The sequence below is a fragment of the Gobio gobio genome, assembly GCF_949357685.1.
Source record: "Gobio gobio genome assembly, chromosome: 23".
NCBI classification, from domain to species: Eukaryota; Metazoa; Chordata; class Actinopteri; order Cypriniformes; family Gobionidae; genus Gobio; species Gobio gobio.
Genome location: NC_137119.1, coordinates 2,736,711 through 2,752,920, shown reverse-complemented (window position 1 = coordinate 2,752,920; position 16,210 = coordinate 2,736,711). Strand labels below are relative to the sequence as shown.

At 37.6% G+C, this 16,210-nt stretch overlaps 1 protein-coding gene across 4 annotated transcripts in view; it reads right to left on the bottom strand.

Annotated features, from left to right (window-relative positions):
- impa2 (inositol monophosphatase 2) overlaps positions 1-15,362 on the bottom strand; it is a 246,568-nt gene extending 231,206 nt beyond the window's left edge. For 3 of the 4 annotated variants that reach the window (XR_013815656.1, XR_013815657.1, XM_079805959.1), the window contains exons 1-6: positions 15,094-15,362; positions 10,809-10,942; positions 8,754-8,858; positions 5,790-5,835; positions 5,606-5,714; positions 3,436-3,544 (exon numbers count right to left, since the gene is read on the bottom strand). Coding sequence is in view for 1 of the 4 variants with exons in the window: in XM_079805959.1 (XP_079662085.1) it covers positions 3,436-3,544; positions 5,606-5,714; positions 5,790-5,835; positions 8,754-8,858; positions 10,809-10,942; positions 15,094-15,153 (563 nt within the window). In the remaining 3 variants the exon portion in view is untranslated. The remainder of the gene's footprint in view (positions 1-3,435; positions 3,545-5,605; positions 5,715-5,789; positions 5,836-8,753; positions 8,859-10,808; positions 10,943-15,093) is intronic. The other variant, XR_013815658.1, reaches the window with a different exon arrangement.
- Between the last annotated feature and the right edge of the window lie 848 nt (positions 15,363-16,210).

Below are 16,210 nucleotides of genomic sequence, written 5' to 3'. Positions count from 1 at the left end.
ATGCTGTTTATATTACCACACACACACTTATATTGCACCATGGATGAGATGCTGTAAGTACACACTGTTCTTCTCACACTACAGGAGTGTCTAGGCCAGGGCAAAGGTCAAACCTCCTCATCCTGAAGTCTGCCTTTATAAACACACAATTAATACACTAAACATGCATATTATAGAAGTTATGTTTTCTACTCTATTTCACTCTAATAACAAACTGTTAAATCTATCATTTATTTGTTTATTTAAATTCAATTTTTATTAATTAATTTTTTAATCGATTAATTCTTTAGACGAATCAAACATTTTTTGTTTACGTTAGTTTCACACTTATTTATGTTTTCATCTAATTTATGCATGTAATTAATTTAATATATATATATACACACATTAATTTAAATATATACAGAAATTAATTTATACAAATATATAAATGACAAATTAAGCAGATTTACTTATTTTAATTGTATTACTTATTTTTGTACGTTAATTTAACATTTTATCACTTATTTGTTTATTTTGATCTTATTTATTAATTTATACATTTTTTAAATCATGTTTTTTCTCTGGACATTTCCCCAGACCCCAGTTTATTAAGTTATGTTTTCTACTTTCACTATAATAAAAAAACTGTTAAATCTATAATTTATTTGTTTATTTAAATTCAATTTTTATTAATTTATATTAAGCGTTAATGTAATCGGTTAATTCTTTAGGCTAATCAAATTTGTATTATTTTTTTTTTACATTTTATTATATTAATTTAACATTTAATCACGTATTTATTTTTGTTTTCATCTAATTTATGCATGTACTTAATTTAATATATATATATATATATATATATATATATATATATATATATATATATATATATATATATATATATATATATATATATATATATATATATATATATATATATATATAAGAAATTAATTTATATAAATAAATGATAAATTAAGCAAATTTACTTATTTTAATGGTATTTTTGTACGTTAATTTAACATTTAATCACGTATTTATTTATTTTGATCTTATTTATTCCTTTTTTTTTTTTTTAAATCATGTTTTTTCTCTAGACATTTCCCCGGACCCCAGTTTGAAAACCCCTGGTCTAGGCTAGCATATTTATATAGCACAAATTGGGATACTTATTTGACCAATCATGGCAATACACGTGTATTTAAACCAAGCGGCTCCTACAAAGTCAATGGAGAGCGTTGGATCCCCACCGGTGTGGGCGTGGCCTAAAAGCGCACATCTCTATTGTTGCATCTCTATTGTTGCATCTCTATTGTTGCATCTCTATTGTTGCATGTCTATTGTTGCATCTCTATTGTTGCATCTCTATTGTTGCATGTCTATTGTTGCATGTCTATTGTTGCATCTCTATTGTTGCATCTCTATTGTTGCATCTCTATTGTTGCATCTCTATTGTTGCATGTCTATTGTTGCATCTCTATTGTTGCATCTCTATTGTTGCATCTCTATTGTTGCATCTCTATTGTTGCATCTCTATTGTTGCATCTCTATTGTTGCATCTCTATTGTTGCATGTCTATTGTTGCATGTCTATTGTTGCATGTCTATTGTTGCATCTCTATTGTTGCATCTCTATTGTTGCATCTCTATTGTTGCATCTCTATTGTTGCATCTCTATTGTTGCATGTCTATTGTTGCATCTCTATTGTTGCATCTCTATTGTTGCATCTCTATTGTTGCATGTCTATTGTTGCATCTCTATTGTTGCATCTCTATTGTTGCATCTCTATTGTTGCATCTCTATTGTTGCATCTCTATTGTTGCATCTCTATTGTTGCATCTCTATTGTTGCATCTCTATTGTTGCATCTCTATTGTTGCATGTCTATTGTTGCATGTCTATTGTTGCATGTCTATTGTTGCATCTCTATTGTTGCATGTCTATTGTTGCATGTCTATTGTTGCATGTCTATTGTTGCATGTCTATTGTTGCATGTCTATTGTTGCATGTCTATTGTTGCATGTCTATTGTTGCATCTCTATTGTTGCATGTCTATTGTTGCATGTCTATTGTTGCATCTCTATTGTTGCATGTCTATTGTTGCATGTCTATTGTTGCATCTCTATTGTTGCATGTCTATTGTTGCATGTCTATTGTTGCATGTCTATTGTTGCATGTCTATTGTTGCATGTCTATTGTTGCATGTCTATTGTTGCATGTCTATTGTTGCATGTCTATTGTTGCATGTCTATTGTTGCATGTCTATTGTTGCATGTCTATTGTTGCATGTCTATTGTTGCATGTCTATTGTTGCATGTCTATTGTTGCATCTCTATTGTTGCATGTCTATTGTTGCATGTCTATTGTTGCATGTCTATTGTTGCATGTCTATTGTTGCATGTCTATTGTTGCATGTCTATTGTTGCATGTCTATTGTTGCATCTCTATTGTTGCATGTCTATTGTTGCATGTCTATTGTTGCATCTCTATTGTTGCATGTCTATTGTTGCATGTCTATTGTTGCATGTCTATTGTTGCATGTCTATTGTTGCATCTCTATTGTTGCATGTCTATTGTTGCATGTCTATTGTTGCATGTCTATTGTTGCATCTCTATTGTTGCATCTCTATTGTTGCATCTCTATTGTTACATCTCTATTGTTGCATGTCTATTGTTGCATCTCTATTGTTGCATCTCTATTGTCTACTGATTTCGGGCTTTTGTCAGCGAGTGAAAAACTTATGTTCCTGGCATTATTAAAAGATTAGTTCACTTTCAAATAAACTTTTGCTTATAATTTACTCACCCCCTTGTCATCCAAGATGTCCATGTCTTTCTGTCTTCAGTCGAAAAGATGTGAAGATTTTTGATGAAAAGATTTCAGGATCTTATAATGGAAGTCAATAGACCCCAAACGGTTCAAGGTCCAAATGAGAGGTTCAGTACAGCTTCAAAAGGGCTTTAAACCACATCAAACGGTTCCAGACGATGCGAGGCGAGCATTTGTTCTTATAAAACGTAAACTTTATTTATTAAAAAAAAAAAAAAAATGGCAGATGGTTTGGCTAGATAAGACCCTTATTGATCGTCTGGAGCCGTTTGATGTGGTTTAAAGCCCTTTTGAAGCTGCACTGAACCTCTCATTTGGACCTTGAACCGTTTGGGGTCTATTGACTTCCATTATATGGAGAAAAATCCTGAAATCTTTTCATCAAAAATCTTCATTTCTTTTCGACTGAAGACAGAAAGACATGGACATCTTGGGTGACAAGGGCGTGAGTAAATTATAAGCAAAAGTTTATTTGAAAGTGAACTAATCCTTTAAGAGTCAATCATGTTGGCCTGAAAAACAGTGGTGAAGGATTTACTTTAGAACTATTTCACTCGGAAATTGCTTGTACAACGAGAATTAAATGTGATATTTTAAAGTAAAAAGCCTCTGATATGGCCGTACCCATGAGTCGGCGCGCTCAACATTTTCTTCATATTCCCCAGGAAGATGTCCAGCGTGGCAGAGTCTCTCTTGGCCCCGATCTCGGTGAGGATGAGGGCCTTGGACACATCTGAGCGAGACAGGAAACGCATCATCACGTACTGTAACATTCACTGTACGCTGGAGATTTAAATATCAAAGGCTTGCAGCAAAAACATGAGATTAAATCCATAAAGTGCATTTTTTAAATATAGAGTTTTGGGTCTGTATGTTTTATTTTATATCTATACTTTTATTTTATAGTTTAAAAGTGACAGTAATTACATTGTTTCAAATAAATGCTGTTCTTTTGAACTTCGTATTCATTCAGACGCTTTCCACAGAAATATGAACTGATTTTAACACTGATAATAATCATAAGTGTGTGTTGATATGAGAATGATTAGTGAAGGGTCATGTGACACTGAAGACTGGAGTAATGATGATGAAGATCACAGGAATAAATCACACTTTACTGTATATTCACACAGAGAACAGCTGATCTACACTGGAGGAATACACCGATCAGGCATAACATTATGACCTAATATTGTGTTGGTCCCCCTGACCCATCGAGGCATGGACTCCTCTAGACCCCTGAAGCTGTGCTGTGGTGTCTGACACCAAGATGTTAGCAGCAGATCCTTTAAGTCCTGTAAGTTGCGAGGTGGGGATTTTCCTGATTTTTGAGATCAAAATGACTGAATTTGTGGTGTCAATTTCCAGAAATGTGCATTTTTTCATAATTAGGATACCACATTTACCATATTACGTGTTACGTTAGATGCACAATAGTCACGCATGACAAAAGAACAAACAAAATACATAAATGTTGTTTATTTCGGTTTACGAATAATGCAGGATTAAAAAAAAAAAATGCATGTTGATTTTTCGTAATCGCAGAAACACAAAACTAGAGGACTATTAGCTGAAGAATAAAATCCCTTTCATGTGTCTGTGGTACAATCTCAAAGAGATTCCAATAACACGAAAGCTGATTGGCTGCAAAATAAGCTGCATGTTAGTGTGATTTGTAGTCGTAATGCAGCATATTATATTTGGACTAGCGAAAGAAAGAACTACAACACCCTTTTTGAATAAAAAAATAAAAACATTCTAAAGTGCTGCAGGATTTCAATGAGCTTTAGAGGTAGCGTTACATGGACATAGGAAAATTAAGACCTGTTTAAAATGTTGTTAAAGGATTAGTTCACTTTAAAATAAACTTTTGCTGATCATTTACTCTCCCCCATGTCATCCGAGATGTCCATGTCTTTCTTTCTGCAGTCGAACAGAAATGAAGGTTTTGGATGAAAACAGTCCAGGGTTTTTCTCCATATAATGGACTTCAATGGGCTCCAAACGGTTCAAATGACAGTTTCAGTGCAGCTTCAAACGACACCAGATGATGAATAAGGGTCTGATCTAGACAAACCATCAGTTTCTGAGAGAAACCCAGCAGTATTTATGATATTATTTTACCTCTTATCAGACGAACGTGATCATCTCTGAGCTCAGCCATAACTTCCGGAGAGTGAGGTCAAATTAGATCGTGGTCATAGATGTATACGTAGATGCCTCATTAGCACCTTTACGGATCAGTAGAATGAGGCATCTACTATTGATATATCCATGATCACGCTCGTATTTTGACCTCACTTAGCGGAAGTTATGGCGGAGCTCAGAGATGATCACGCTCGTCTGATAAGAGATAAAATAATATCATAAATACTGCTGGGTTTCTCTCAGAAACTGATGGTTTGTCTAGATCAGACCCTTATTCATCATCTGGTGTCGTTTGAAGCTGCACTGAAACTGACATTTGGACCTTGAACCGTTTGGAGCCCATTGAAGTCCATTATATGGAGAACAACCCTGGAATGTTTTCATCAAAAACCTTCATTTCTGTTCGACTGCAGACAGAAAGACATGGACATCTCGGATGACATGGGGGAGAGTAAATGATCAGCAAAAGTTTATTTAAAAGTGAACTAATCCTTTAAGACCTAGAACCGAATACTTCAGCAAATGTAAGACTTTTTAAGGCCTAAAATTTAGATTTTGACTTTTTAAGACTTTGCGGAAACCCTGTCCAGGAGCCGGATTGGACGCCCCTGGTTTAGATGATCAGTAATTGCAGATCATTGAATACCCTTCTCTTTGGAGACCTGTATCCGGACCCCGTTGCAGAAGGCCCCATGCCCTCTCCTGGCCGTATACAGCGTCCCGTCGAAGCAGTGGTAGATCACCCCAAACTCCAGCTGAGAGACAGACAGGCTTCATCACTTCACATACAAACACATGACCGCTATTCTGACCAATCATCCGAGCTCTACCTCTTTCCTCACAGCGAATCCGATGCTCACCGCCACCATGGGGAAGCTGCAGGCCAAGGGGTGTGTGTTGGGAACCGAACAATAGATTTCAGTAACACTTTATTTTAAGGGTCCAGAATAATGCATTAGTTAAGCATTAATTAAGGGTTAACTTGTTCACAACTAAGCATTAGTTAAGCACCAACACACTAGTAATTAATGATTAACTTTACATTTAAAGGGTCCGTAATTATGCATTAGTTAAACTAGTAATTAATGATTTGCTTTACATTTAAAGGGTCCGTAATTATGCATTAGTTAAACTAGTAATTAATGATTAACTTTACATTTAAAGGGTCCGTAATTATGCATTAGTTAAACTAGTAATTAATGATTAACTTTACATTTTAAGGGTCCGTAATTATGCATTAGTTAAACTAGTAATTAATGATTTGCTTGTTCACAATTATGCATTAGTTAAGAATGGACACAATAGTTATTAATGATTAACTTAACATTACAGTAAGGGCATATTAGACATTATTTACAACTTAAGCCATATATTATTTTTCTGTAGCTGTGTAATTATATGTCTGTATTTTCTGTTAAGTTAACTGAACAATAAGCTAGTAATTATGTTTAATTACTGCTGATTTTGCCGTTATAAATTGCTAAAATAGTGTAATAAAGGCAATTTGAGCCCCTATTCTGAAGTGAAAGTTTAATCCTCATTAATTATGGCACTTATTGAATGATATTTAAGTTTATTAACCAGAATAAGCCAATAATTAAGCCTAACTACCATTAATACAGTACTAAACCGAGTTTGCAGCAGAAGTCGAAACAGCGAAATGTTTAGTGATAACTCAATAAGTGCCATAATTAATGAGGATTAAACTTTCACTTCAGAATAGGGGCTCAAATTGCCTTTATTACACTATTTTAGCAATTTATAACGGCAAAATCAGCAGTAATTAAACATAATTACTAGCTTATTGTTCAGTTAACTTAACAGAAAATACAGACATATAATTACACAGCTACAGAAAAATAATATATGGCTTAAGTTGTAAATAATGTCTAATATGCCCTTACTGTAATGTTAAGTTAATCATTAATTACTAGTTTAACTAATGCATAATTACGGACCCTTAAAATGTAAAGTTAATCATTAATTACTAGTTTAACTAATGCATAATTACGGACCCTTTAAATGTAAAGTTAATCATTAATTACTAGTTTAACTAATGCATAATTACGGACCCTTTAAATGTAAAGTTAATCATTAATTACTAGTTTAACTAATGCATAATTACGGACCCTTTAAATGTAAAGTTAATCATTAATTACTAGTTTAACTAATGCATAATTACGGACCCTTTAAATGTAAAGTTAATCATTAATTACTAGTTTAACTAATGCATAATTACGGACCCTTTAAATGTAAAGTTAATCATTAATTACTAGTTTAACTAATGCATAATTACGGACCCTTTAAATGTAAAGTTAATCATTAATTACTAGTTTAACTAATGCATAATTACTAGGGATGGGACGATACACTAAAACTCACGATATGATGCACCTCGATATGCCAGGGTCACGATACGATACGTCACGATACGATATCAAAAAAGGAAAAAAAAAGACAAAAATATTACTGTATAACAACAACTTATTGCCAAATCATACACAACCACGCAGGTTAGATCGATGGGGCTATATCTCCGTGGCAGCAACCACACAGTGTGTGCAAACACTGTCTCTCTTTTAACAGTGTGTACTTTTTGTAATAAATAGATTTTGAAATTCAAAATCCTCTATCTCTCTCTCTCTCTCATAAGTTATGTTTAACGGAATGGCTACTGTTGCTTTTCAACAAATCATTTGCACAATATTTCCGTCATTTTTCTATCTGAAGCTATAGCTGCAACATTGAAAGCTCCGGTCTCTGTGTTAAGCGCAAAGGCTCACGTGATTGCCGCCGGCTCGGGATAAAACTCATGCGGACAGTCGTGCCGTGTACCAGCTGCTTTGACGTGATTATCATTTTAACTGACTCGTAACGTGTGCAATATCTCACGACCTCCCGAGTGTCCGAACTCGCACCGTGTACGCCCGCCTTTACACACAGTTTTAGTCTTGTCAGTTACTCTATTGCCGTCTTTGTCTTTTTTAATGAGAAAGCCAAAATACTGCCAGACATGACTTGTATCCAGGCGGAGCGTCCTCAATTTCGACCTCATTTGACCATGGTCGGCTGTTTGGGAGCAAAGCAGTTGGTACTAATGCTATTTGTTAGCTCGCTGTACACTGCAGTGTTGTTGTTGCAACATGCGCTGACTTGACGTGACGACGTACCGCACCGTTCCCCGGATATATATTTTTTCATTTAGTTTTACCCTGCTTGATCAGCAGATGGTCCTGCCAGCCTGCCACCATAGACTGTATGTCAGCCCTATATACATACACACACATATAATACACTAAATTATCTATATACTACGCAAATCATGCAGCAGTGCCATCTATCTTTATTTCGCGATCCATTTTTTTTCGACCTCGATGCGTTTCGTCACGTTATTGTATCGCGATATTTTGTCAAACGATATTTCGTCCCATCCCTAATAATTACGGACCCTTTAAATGTAAAGTTAATCATTAATTACTAGTTTAACTAATGCATAATTACGGACCCTTTAAATGTAAAGTTAATCATTAATTACTAGTTTAACTAATGCATAATTACGGACCCTTTAAATGTAAAGTTAATCATTAATTACTAGTTTAACTAATGCATAATTACGGACCCTTTAAATGTAAAGTTAATCATTAATTACTAGTGTGTTGGTGCTTAACTAATGCTTAGTTGTGAACAAGTTAACCCTTAATTAATGCTTAACTAATGCATTATTCTGGACCCTTAAAATAAAGTGTTATCTATATTTCTGAATGAAACTCAATATTTGAAGATGCTTCTCGTACCTGTGCACAAAGTTACAGGTGCCGTCGATGGGGTCAATGATCCAGGTGGGGTTATTGGTCAGTTGACACTTGACCCCTGCGGCGGACGACTCCTCGCCGATGAACCTTCAACACCAGTTATTACACAACATTATCCACACATTCAACTATTTACAGTCAGTAGAGCCCTTTTATAGAAAGCAAAGCTTCAAATCTTTTCATTTTGCAAAACCCAATACTGATGGTCCTTATTTAGTGTTATGTATTATATCTATTAATATCCTGAATTCAGTTTTATTTTTATATGTTCAGTTTTAGTAACTTTATTATGAGTTTTTGTCATTTTTTTTAAATGCTTGCTGAGGTTTAATTTATTTTAATTGTATTTATTATTTTTATTATTATATTAATTTATTTTTTTAGTAATTTTAGTACATCAACTTAAACTGATTTCAGCTCCCTGTCAAACATTTATAATTTTCATTTAAGTATTTGCATCTAATATTTCCATTTCATTTTTATATTTTCAGGTTTAGTAATTGTGTTGTGCTTTTGGCAGTTTTAAAATTTTTGTTTATCTTTAATTTTTATTTTATTATTATATTTATGTCCAGTTTCAGTAATTTTAGTACATCAACTTTAACTTATTTCAGTTAGCTGTCAATGAAATATAATATGCAAATACTTAAATAAAGATTATAAATGTTTCAATTTTATATTTTTTCAGTTTTAGTCATTATATTGTGTTTTTGTCATTTTTTCAATGTCTGTTCAGCTTTATTATTATTATTTTCAGTTTGATTTTTAGTACCTTTAAGGTTTTTATGTGTCATATGAAGGCCAGATTTATAGGGGCGCTGTGGGACCGCCTCTGCTTGGCGTGTTGTGAAGCGTGTGGATGGCGTGTTGATGGCGTGTGATGACAGTGTGAGCTTCAGTGTGAATCAGTCCTGGTGTGTGTGTGTGTGTGTGTGTGTGTGTTGAGGCTTCATTAGCGCTCCTGTCAGGAGTTTCTCCAGGGGTTGCTGAGGCTGGTCTTCAGCTCATTCATTGGTCAGGGTTAATGAGCTTGACCTCAGCTCTAGTGTGTGTAGACATGTGCTGGTATACGGTAATACCAGATATATATATATCACAATAATGAACATGCACCATATTGCTCCCGTGGGCACTTCAAAATACCGTGAATAATTATTTATTACGAATTATTTAGATTTCTTAGAATGCATTTTAAAAATACTTCTGTTTTAGTGTTGGTAACATGTCCCACATTGTCCCACATTTGGTTTGTTTGCTGGTGGAAGCCGTTGTGTTTCTCAGTGAAGTGTGTTCCTCTTCTCATGCAGAACATGAGCTCTGGCTGTCAGTGATTGGCCATGGAGCAGATGTGTGTGTGTTTCTCAGATATACTGAAGTCCTCACCGCAGACATGCTGCTTCAGACGAGCACGTGCAGGGTCGCGCTTTCTGTTTGCGTCATCACAACATTCCGGCCGTGTTGTTTCGGTGATAAAATTCATTCAGCCGAAAACCGAAAATGCGCTTTTGGGCCATTATCGAACGAACATTATCGGTGGCCGAATATTCGGTGCATCGCTACTATTTTTATTTACCCGCCACGGTGGCCGGCAGCTGAAGCGAGTTTACCCGCCACAACACAACATCACCGCATTCGGCTGGCGGCGGCGGGTGCTAATCTCCATCCCTGATGGTCACCTCAGGTGCTTTATAGTTTCCTGGCTGATGATGTCACTCGCTTATGACGCTCCGTCCCGCCATTGGACAGATTTCACACGAGCTTCACGACTGCAAATGATTTGTTGTAGTTTTTGCTAATAATAACACGAGTGTCAGATCAGTGTGAATCAGAGAATGATCCTGATACACGAGCACTTGATGTTTGGAATGAGGAAGATGCGTGTGTGTGTGTGTGTGTGTGTGTGTGTGTGTGTGTGTGTGTGTGTGTGTGTGTGTGTGTGTGTGTGTGTGTGTGTGTGTGTGTGTGTGTGTGTGTGTGTGTGTGTGTGTGTGTGTGTGTGTGTGTGTGTGTGTGTGTGTGTGTGTGTGTGTGATGAACCTGTGCTCTGGGTACTTCTGGCGGAGCGTGGAGATGATGAGCTCCTCCACCTGCTGATCCGCCTCCGTCACCAGATCTGTGGGAGTGCTCTTACTGCGCACACACTTCTCCTGCTGCACCGCACACGACACCACCTAACACACACACACACACACACACACACACACACACACACACACACACACACACACAGAGAGAGAGAGTAAAACACAATTACGTTGAAAAGGTCGCGCTAGAGCAGGTGGAAGTAGCGAGTCAGTGTTTACAGATGAGCGGAAGGAGGACCGAATCCACATATTCAAACGCCCTTTGACCCTGCTCTAGCGCGACCTTTTCAACGTAATTGTGTTTTACGTGACGTCACTGAACAGAGCACGGCGAGCATTTGTGCTTATAAAACTTAAACTTTATTTATTTAAAAAAAAATGGCCGATGGTTTGGCGATAAGACCCTTATTGATCGTCTGGTGCCGTTTGATGTGGTTTAAAGCCCTTTTGAAGCTGCACTGAACCTCTCATTTGACCCTTGAACCGTTTGGGGTCTATTGACTTCCATTATATGGAGAAATATCCTGAAATCTTTTCATCAAAAATCTTCATTTCTTTTCGACTGAAGACAGAAAGACATGGACATCTTGGATGACAAGGGCGTGAGTAAATTATAAGCAAAAGTTTATTTGAAAGTGAACTAATCCTTTGACCAATCAGGAGCTAGCTGGAGAGTTGTAAAAAGCGCTCTTTGCTCAGTTTGAGCTCTATATAGAGTGAGTTCAGGGTGATTGGGACACTCTTTCCCATTGAGATGACCTGGATAAAAGTGTCCCAATCGCCCTGAACTCACTCTATTGAGACTACAAGCTAGCTAAAGCGGCACATTGAGCTTATTCACCGTATTTTAAAACAGTCCATGTCAGCCATTTCCAGGCCGGATTAACATAAGGGCAAGGTGGGGGTGAAGCCTGCCCACTAACATGTTTTGAAAGCTATTTATCATATTTTTTTAGCCTTCAAACATCTTAAAATGCACATATGTAGATCAGAGAAATACACATGTTTGTTTGTCCCGCCCCTCAGACTGAGCTCAGCCAATGGGGAGTTCCCATGCCCAACATCCTGCTGTGGGTCAGGCTTCCCAAACCACACTAAATACCTCAAATTTAGGAGCTCACAGGTTTTAAAAACTCCTTAAGGCATCGCATGCTCTAAAGTTGTTGTTGTTTCTGGAAACCTGTTCGCTTTGACCTCATATCTGGAGTTAATGTGTTGCAGCCTGGAATATTAATATATAGGCCTACTTCATTTTAAAATTGAATATTCAGACCGTATTCATGTTATCTCTGTGCTTTGAAGATTTAAAAAAAAAAAAAAATACTAATTATTTCTGTGGTAGAAAACGTGGCACCGAGATGGGCTACTATGGGGCCCTTGGGTTAGTTATAGCTCCAGGGTTACAGTAAACTCAAAATGCTCAAGTCAGCTTTATTTATATAGCGCTTAACAATGCAGATCGTTTCAAAGCAGCTTTACAGTGTTAAACAGGAAAATAATGCAGCATCATTTTATTCAGCCATTCTGGAGAAAACACTGATGTCATCAGCTCATTTCAGTTATCATACAGTGACAGTGTGGGCTTTAGATCAATAATTTAGTTTAATAATCAGATTTATTTGGATATTTAGTTGAAAAATTAAGTGTCCCCAACTGAGCAAGCCAAAGCGTCAAGTGTCCAACTACATGCGAACAGCACGATTACTACACACACACACACACACACACACACACACACACACACACACACACACACACACACACACACACACACACACACACACACACACACACACACACACACACACACACACACACACACACACACACACACACACACACACACACACACACACACACACACACACACACAGCCCCTGCCCCTGCCCCTAAACCTACCCATCACACACACACACACACACACACACACACACACACACACCCTGCCCCTAAACCTACCCATCACACACACACACACACACACACACACCCTGCCCCTAAACCTACCCATCACACACACACACACACACAGCCCCTAAACCTACCCATCACACACACACACACACACACACACACACACACACACACACACTGCCCCTAAACCTACCCATCACACACACACACACACACACACACACACACACACACACACACACACACACACACACACACACACACACACACACACACACACACACACACACACACACACACACACACACACACACACCCTGCCCCTAAACCTACCCATCACACACACACACACACACACACACACACACACACACACACCCTGCCCCTAAACCTACCCATCACACACACACACACACACAGCCCCTAAAACTACCCATCACACACACACACACACACACACACACACACACACACACACACACACACACACACACACACACCCTGCCCCTAAACCTACCCATCACACACACACACACACACACAGCCCCTAAAACTACCCATCACACACACACACACACACACACACACACACACACACACACACACACACACACACACCACCTGACACACATACACACACACACACCACCTGACACACACACACACACACACACACACACACACACACGCCCCTGCCCCTAAAACTACCCATCACACACACACACACACCACCTGACACACACACACACACACACACACACACACAGCCCCTGCCCCTAAAACTACCCATCACACACACACACACTGCCCCTGCCCCTAAACCTAACCATCACACACACACACACACACACACACACACACACACACACACTGCCCCTGCCCCTAAACCTAACCATCACACACACACACACACACACACACACACACACTGCCCCTAAACCTAACCATCACACACACACACACACACACACACACACACACACACACACACACACACACACACACACACACACACACACACACTGCCCCTGCCCCTAAACCTACCCATCACACACACACACACACACACACACACACACAATAGGCTATAAAAATAATAATTAAATGCTTTTGCTATCATTATTTATATGAATGTATATTTACTAATGACCAATTCTCCTCCTCCTGAAGCTGCCTCATCGACACGTCGTCCTCAATAAACCCGTCTCCGGCGCGATGACTCAGATCCTTCGAATATTCCGATCTATTATGACCTCTGACCTGTAAAGTTTCCAGAATAATAATCATGCGCTGTGTGTTGATTGGCCAGAGGAGAACTGCCCCCCCGACTGAGCCTGGTTTCTCCAAGGGTTATTTTCCTCCATTCTGCTCCTGATGGGCTTTGGGCTGCTCAGTTGGAGACACTACATGTTCAACTAAAATATCCAAATAAATCTAATTATTAAACTAAATGACTGATGTAAAGCCCACACTGTCACTGTATGATGACTGATATGAGCTGATGACATCACTGTTTTCTCCAGAATGGCTGAATAATATTATGCTGCATTATTTTGCTGTAAAGCTGCTTTGAAACAATCTGCATTGTTAAAGCGCTATATAAATAAAGTTGACTTGACTTAATGATAATGAATAATAATAATAAACTATATAATAATAACAATAATATAATTATAAGATACTATTGTTATCATTACAAAATATAAATTATAATATTGTGCTAACAATGCTATAATAATAAACTTCTTTTGTTATAATTATTTATATTAATGTATATGTATTATTATTATTAATAATAATAGTATACATTATTTATATTTATTATTAACAATAATAATAGACTATATAATAATAAACTATTTTGTTATCATTATTTATATGTATAGATGGTGATAATAATAATAATAATAATAGAGTATTATTACAATACTACTATTTATAATTAATTTATATTTAATAATAATAACCACAGACTATTATTAATTACTTATTTAAATGTATTGACAACAACAATACAATAATTATTAGTATTAATGTATTGTCCTAAAGCTTCTCCACATGTTACATCAGTCCACAATCGATCAGATATTAATCTTTATCAGGTTATTAATAACAGGCAACCTGAAGAAGCACATCCTGTAGTTTATAGTGTAATAATCGGTGATAATGTCGCATTCGTGTCGGATTAACGCGGTCGTGTGTGTCGACAGGATCCAGCAACATGGAAACCGCGCGGTGTGTGTGTGTGTGCGCGCGTGCCCGAGAATGTGTCAGCACTAGAGCTGCTCGAGCCCGTCGCCGTTCGCGCGCGTGTCGCGGTTTACCTGCCCGGCTCTGCGCGCGATCCGCACGGCCTCATCCAAACACTCGGCCCAGTCCTCCATGGCGAAGAGACGCGTCACGGTGATCCGACAGCGGTTCAGCGCATCTCATCACCTCTCTCCCGGTCCTCTGACGTCCGGTTCCGCGTTCACTGTCAGCGAAGCGCACAACCGCGGCCTACAAGACCTCTAATCAATCACACATCACACATCACCGCGGGACCGCGGACACCCGAGCGCGCGGCGACCACCGGCGCGTTCACGTGCAGAATGAGCTGATTAATACACGCCCGTTAATTCTTTATATCAGTGTTTTCAGATCTATAATATTTTATACCAATTTTACCAAAATGTACATGTATATGAATACTACTACTAGTAATAATTATTATTATATAAAAAAAAAGCACAACTAAAAAATAAACGTTTGTGTCGGCACTAGGCAACGCAAAACAATGACATGACGTCACCCAGCAGAGGGCGCCAAAACAAAAGCCATTCCTCACAGACTGATGACGCGCTTTAACGGTCACCAGCTTCTTAAATACTGCAAGTTTTTACATTTTCATTAATTAATGTATGTACATTATTAAAACTTAGTATTATACTACCTTTCCATCAAATAACTAAAACAAAACAAACGTCAAAAGACGTCTTTCTCCATTTGTCTTTACTCTGAATTGAAATGTTGTGGAAACACAATGGTGGAGTTTTTCTTCTGCTATTCGAGCAAATGGGAACACAAACAATATATGTCATGTAGTCTCTCGTTCACTGCTGGAAGTTTAGGGGGAGTGGGGTAAGATGAGTCAGTGGGTAAGTTGACCCACCCCTTTATCTTGGCAACCGCACACTTTTATTGTCATGTGACCGTATATTTCTCATCATTTCTGCCCGACTGTGAAAAGGACACACACATTGGAGGAGTGGAAGGCACACGTTTACTTTAAAAACGTATTTTTTTTTTTGGCTTGTCAAATGTAAAACTTTATCATAACGGATGATAATCTGTCCAGGTCTAGAGATATTTATGATTGGTGATTTTATTTAGTAATGTATAAAACCATGTATATCATATAGCTAAATGAGCCTGAATTGGTAGGCTAGCTGGTTTAATCCA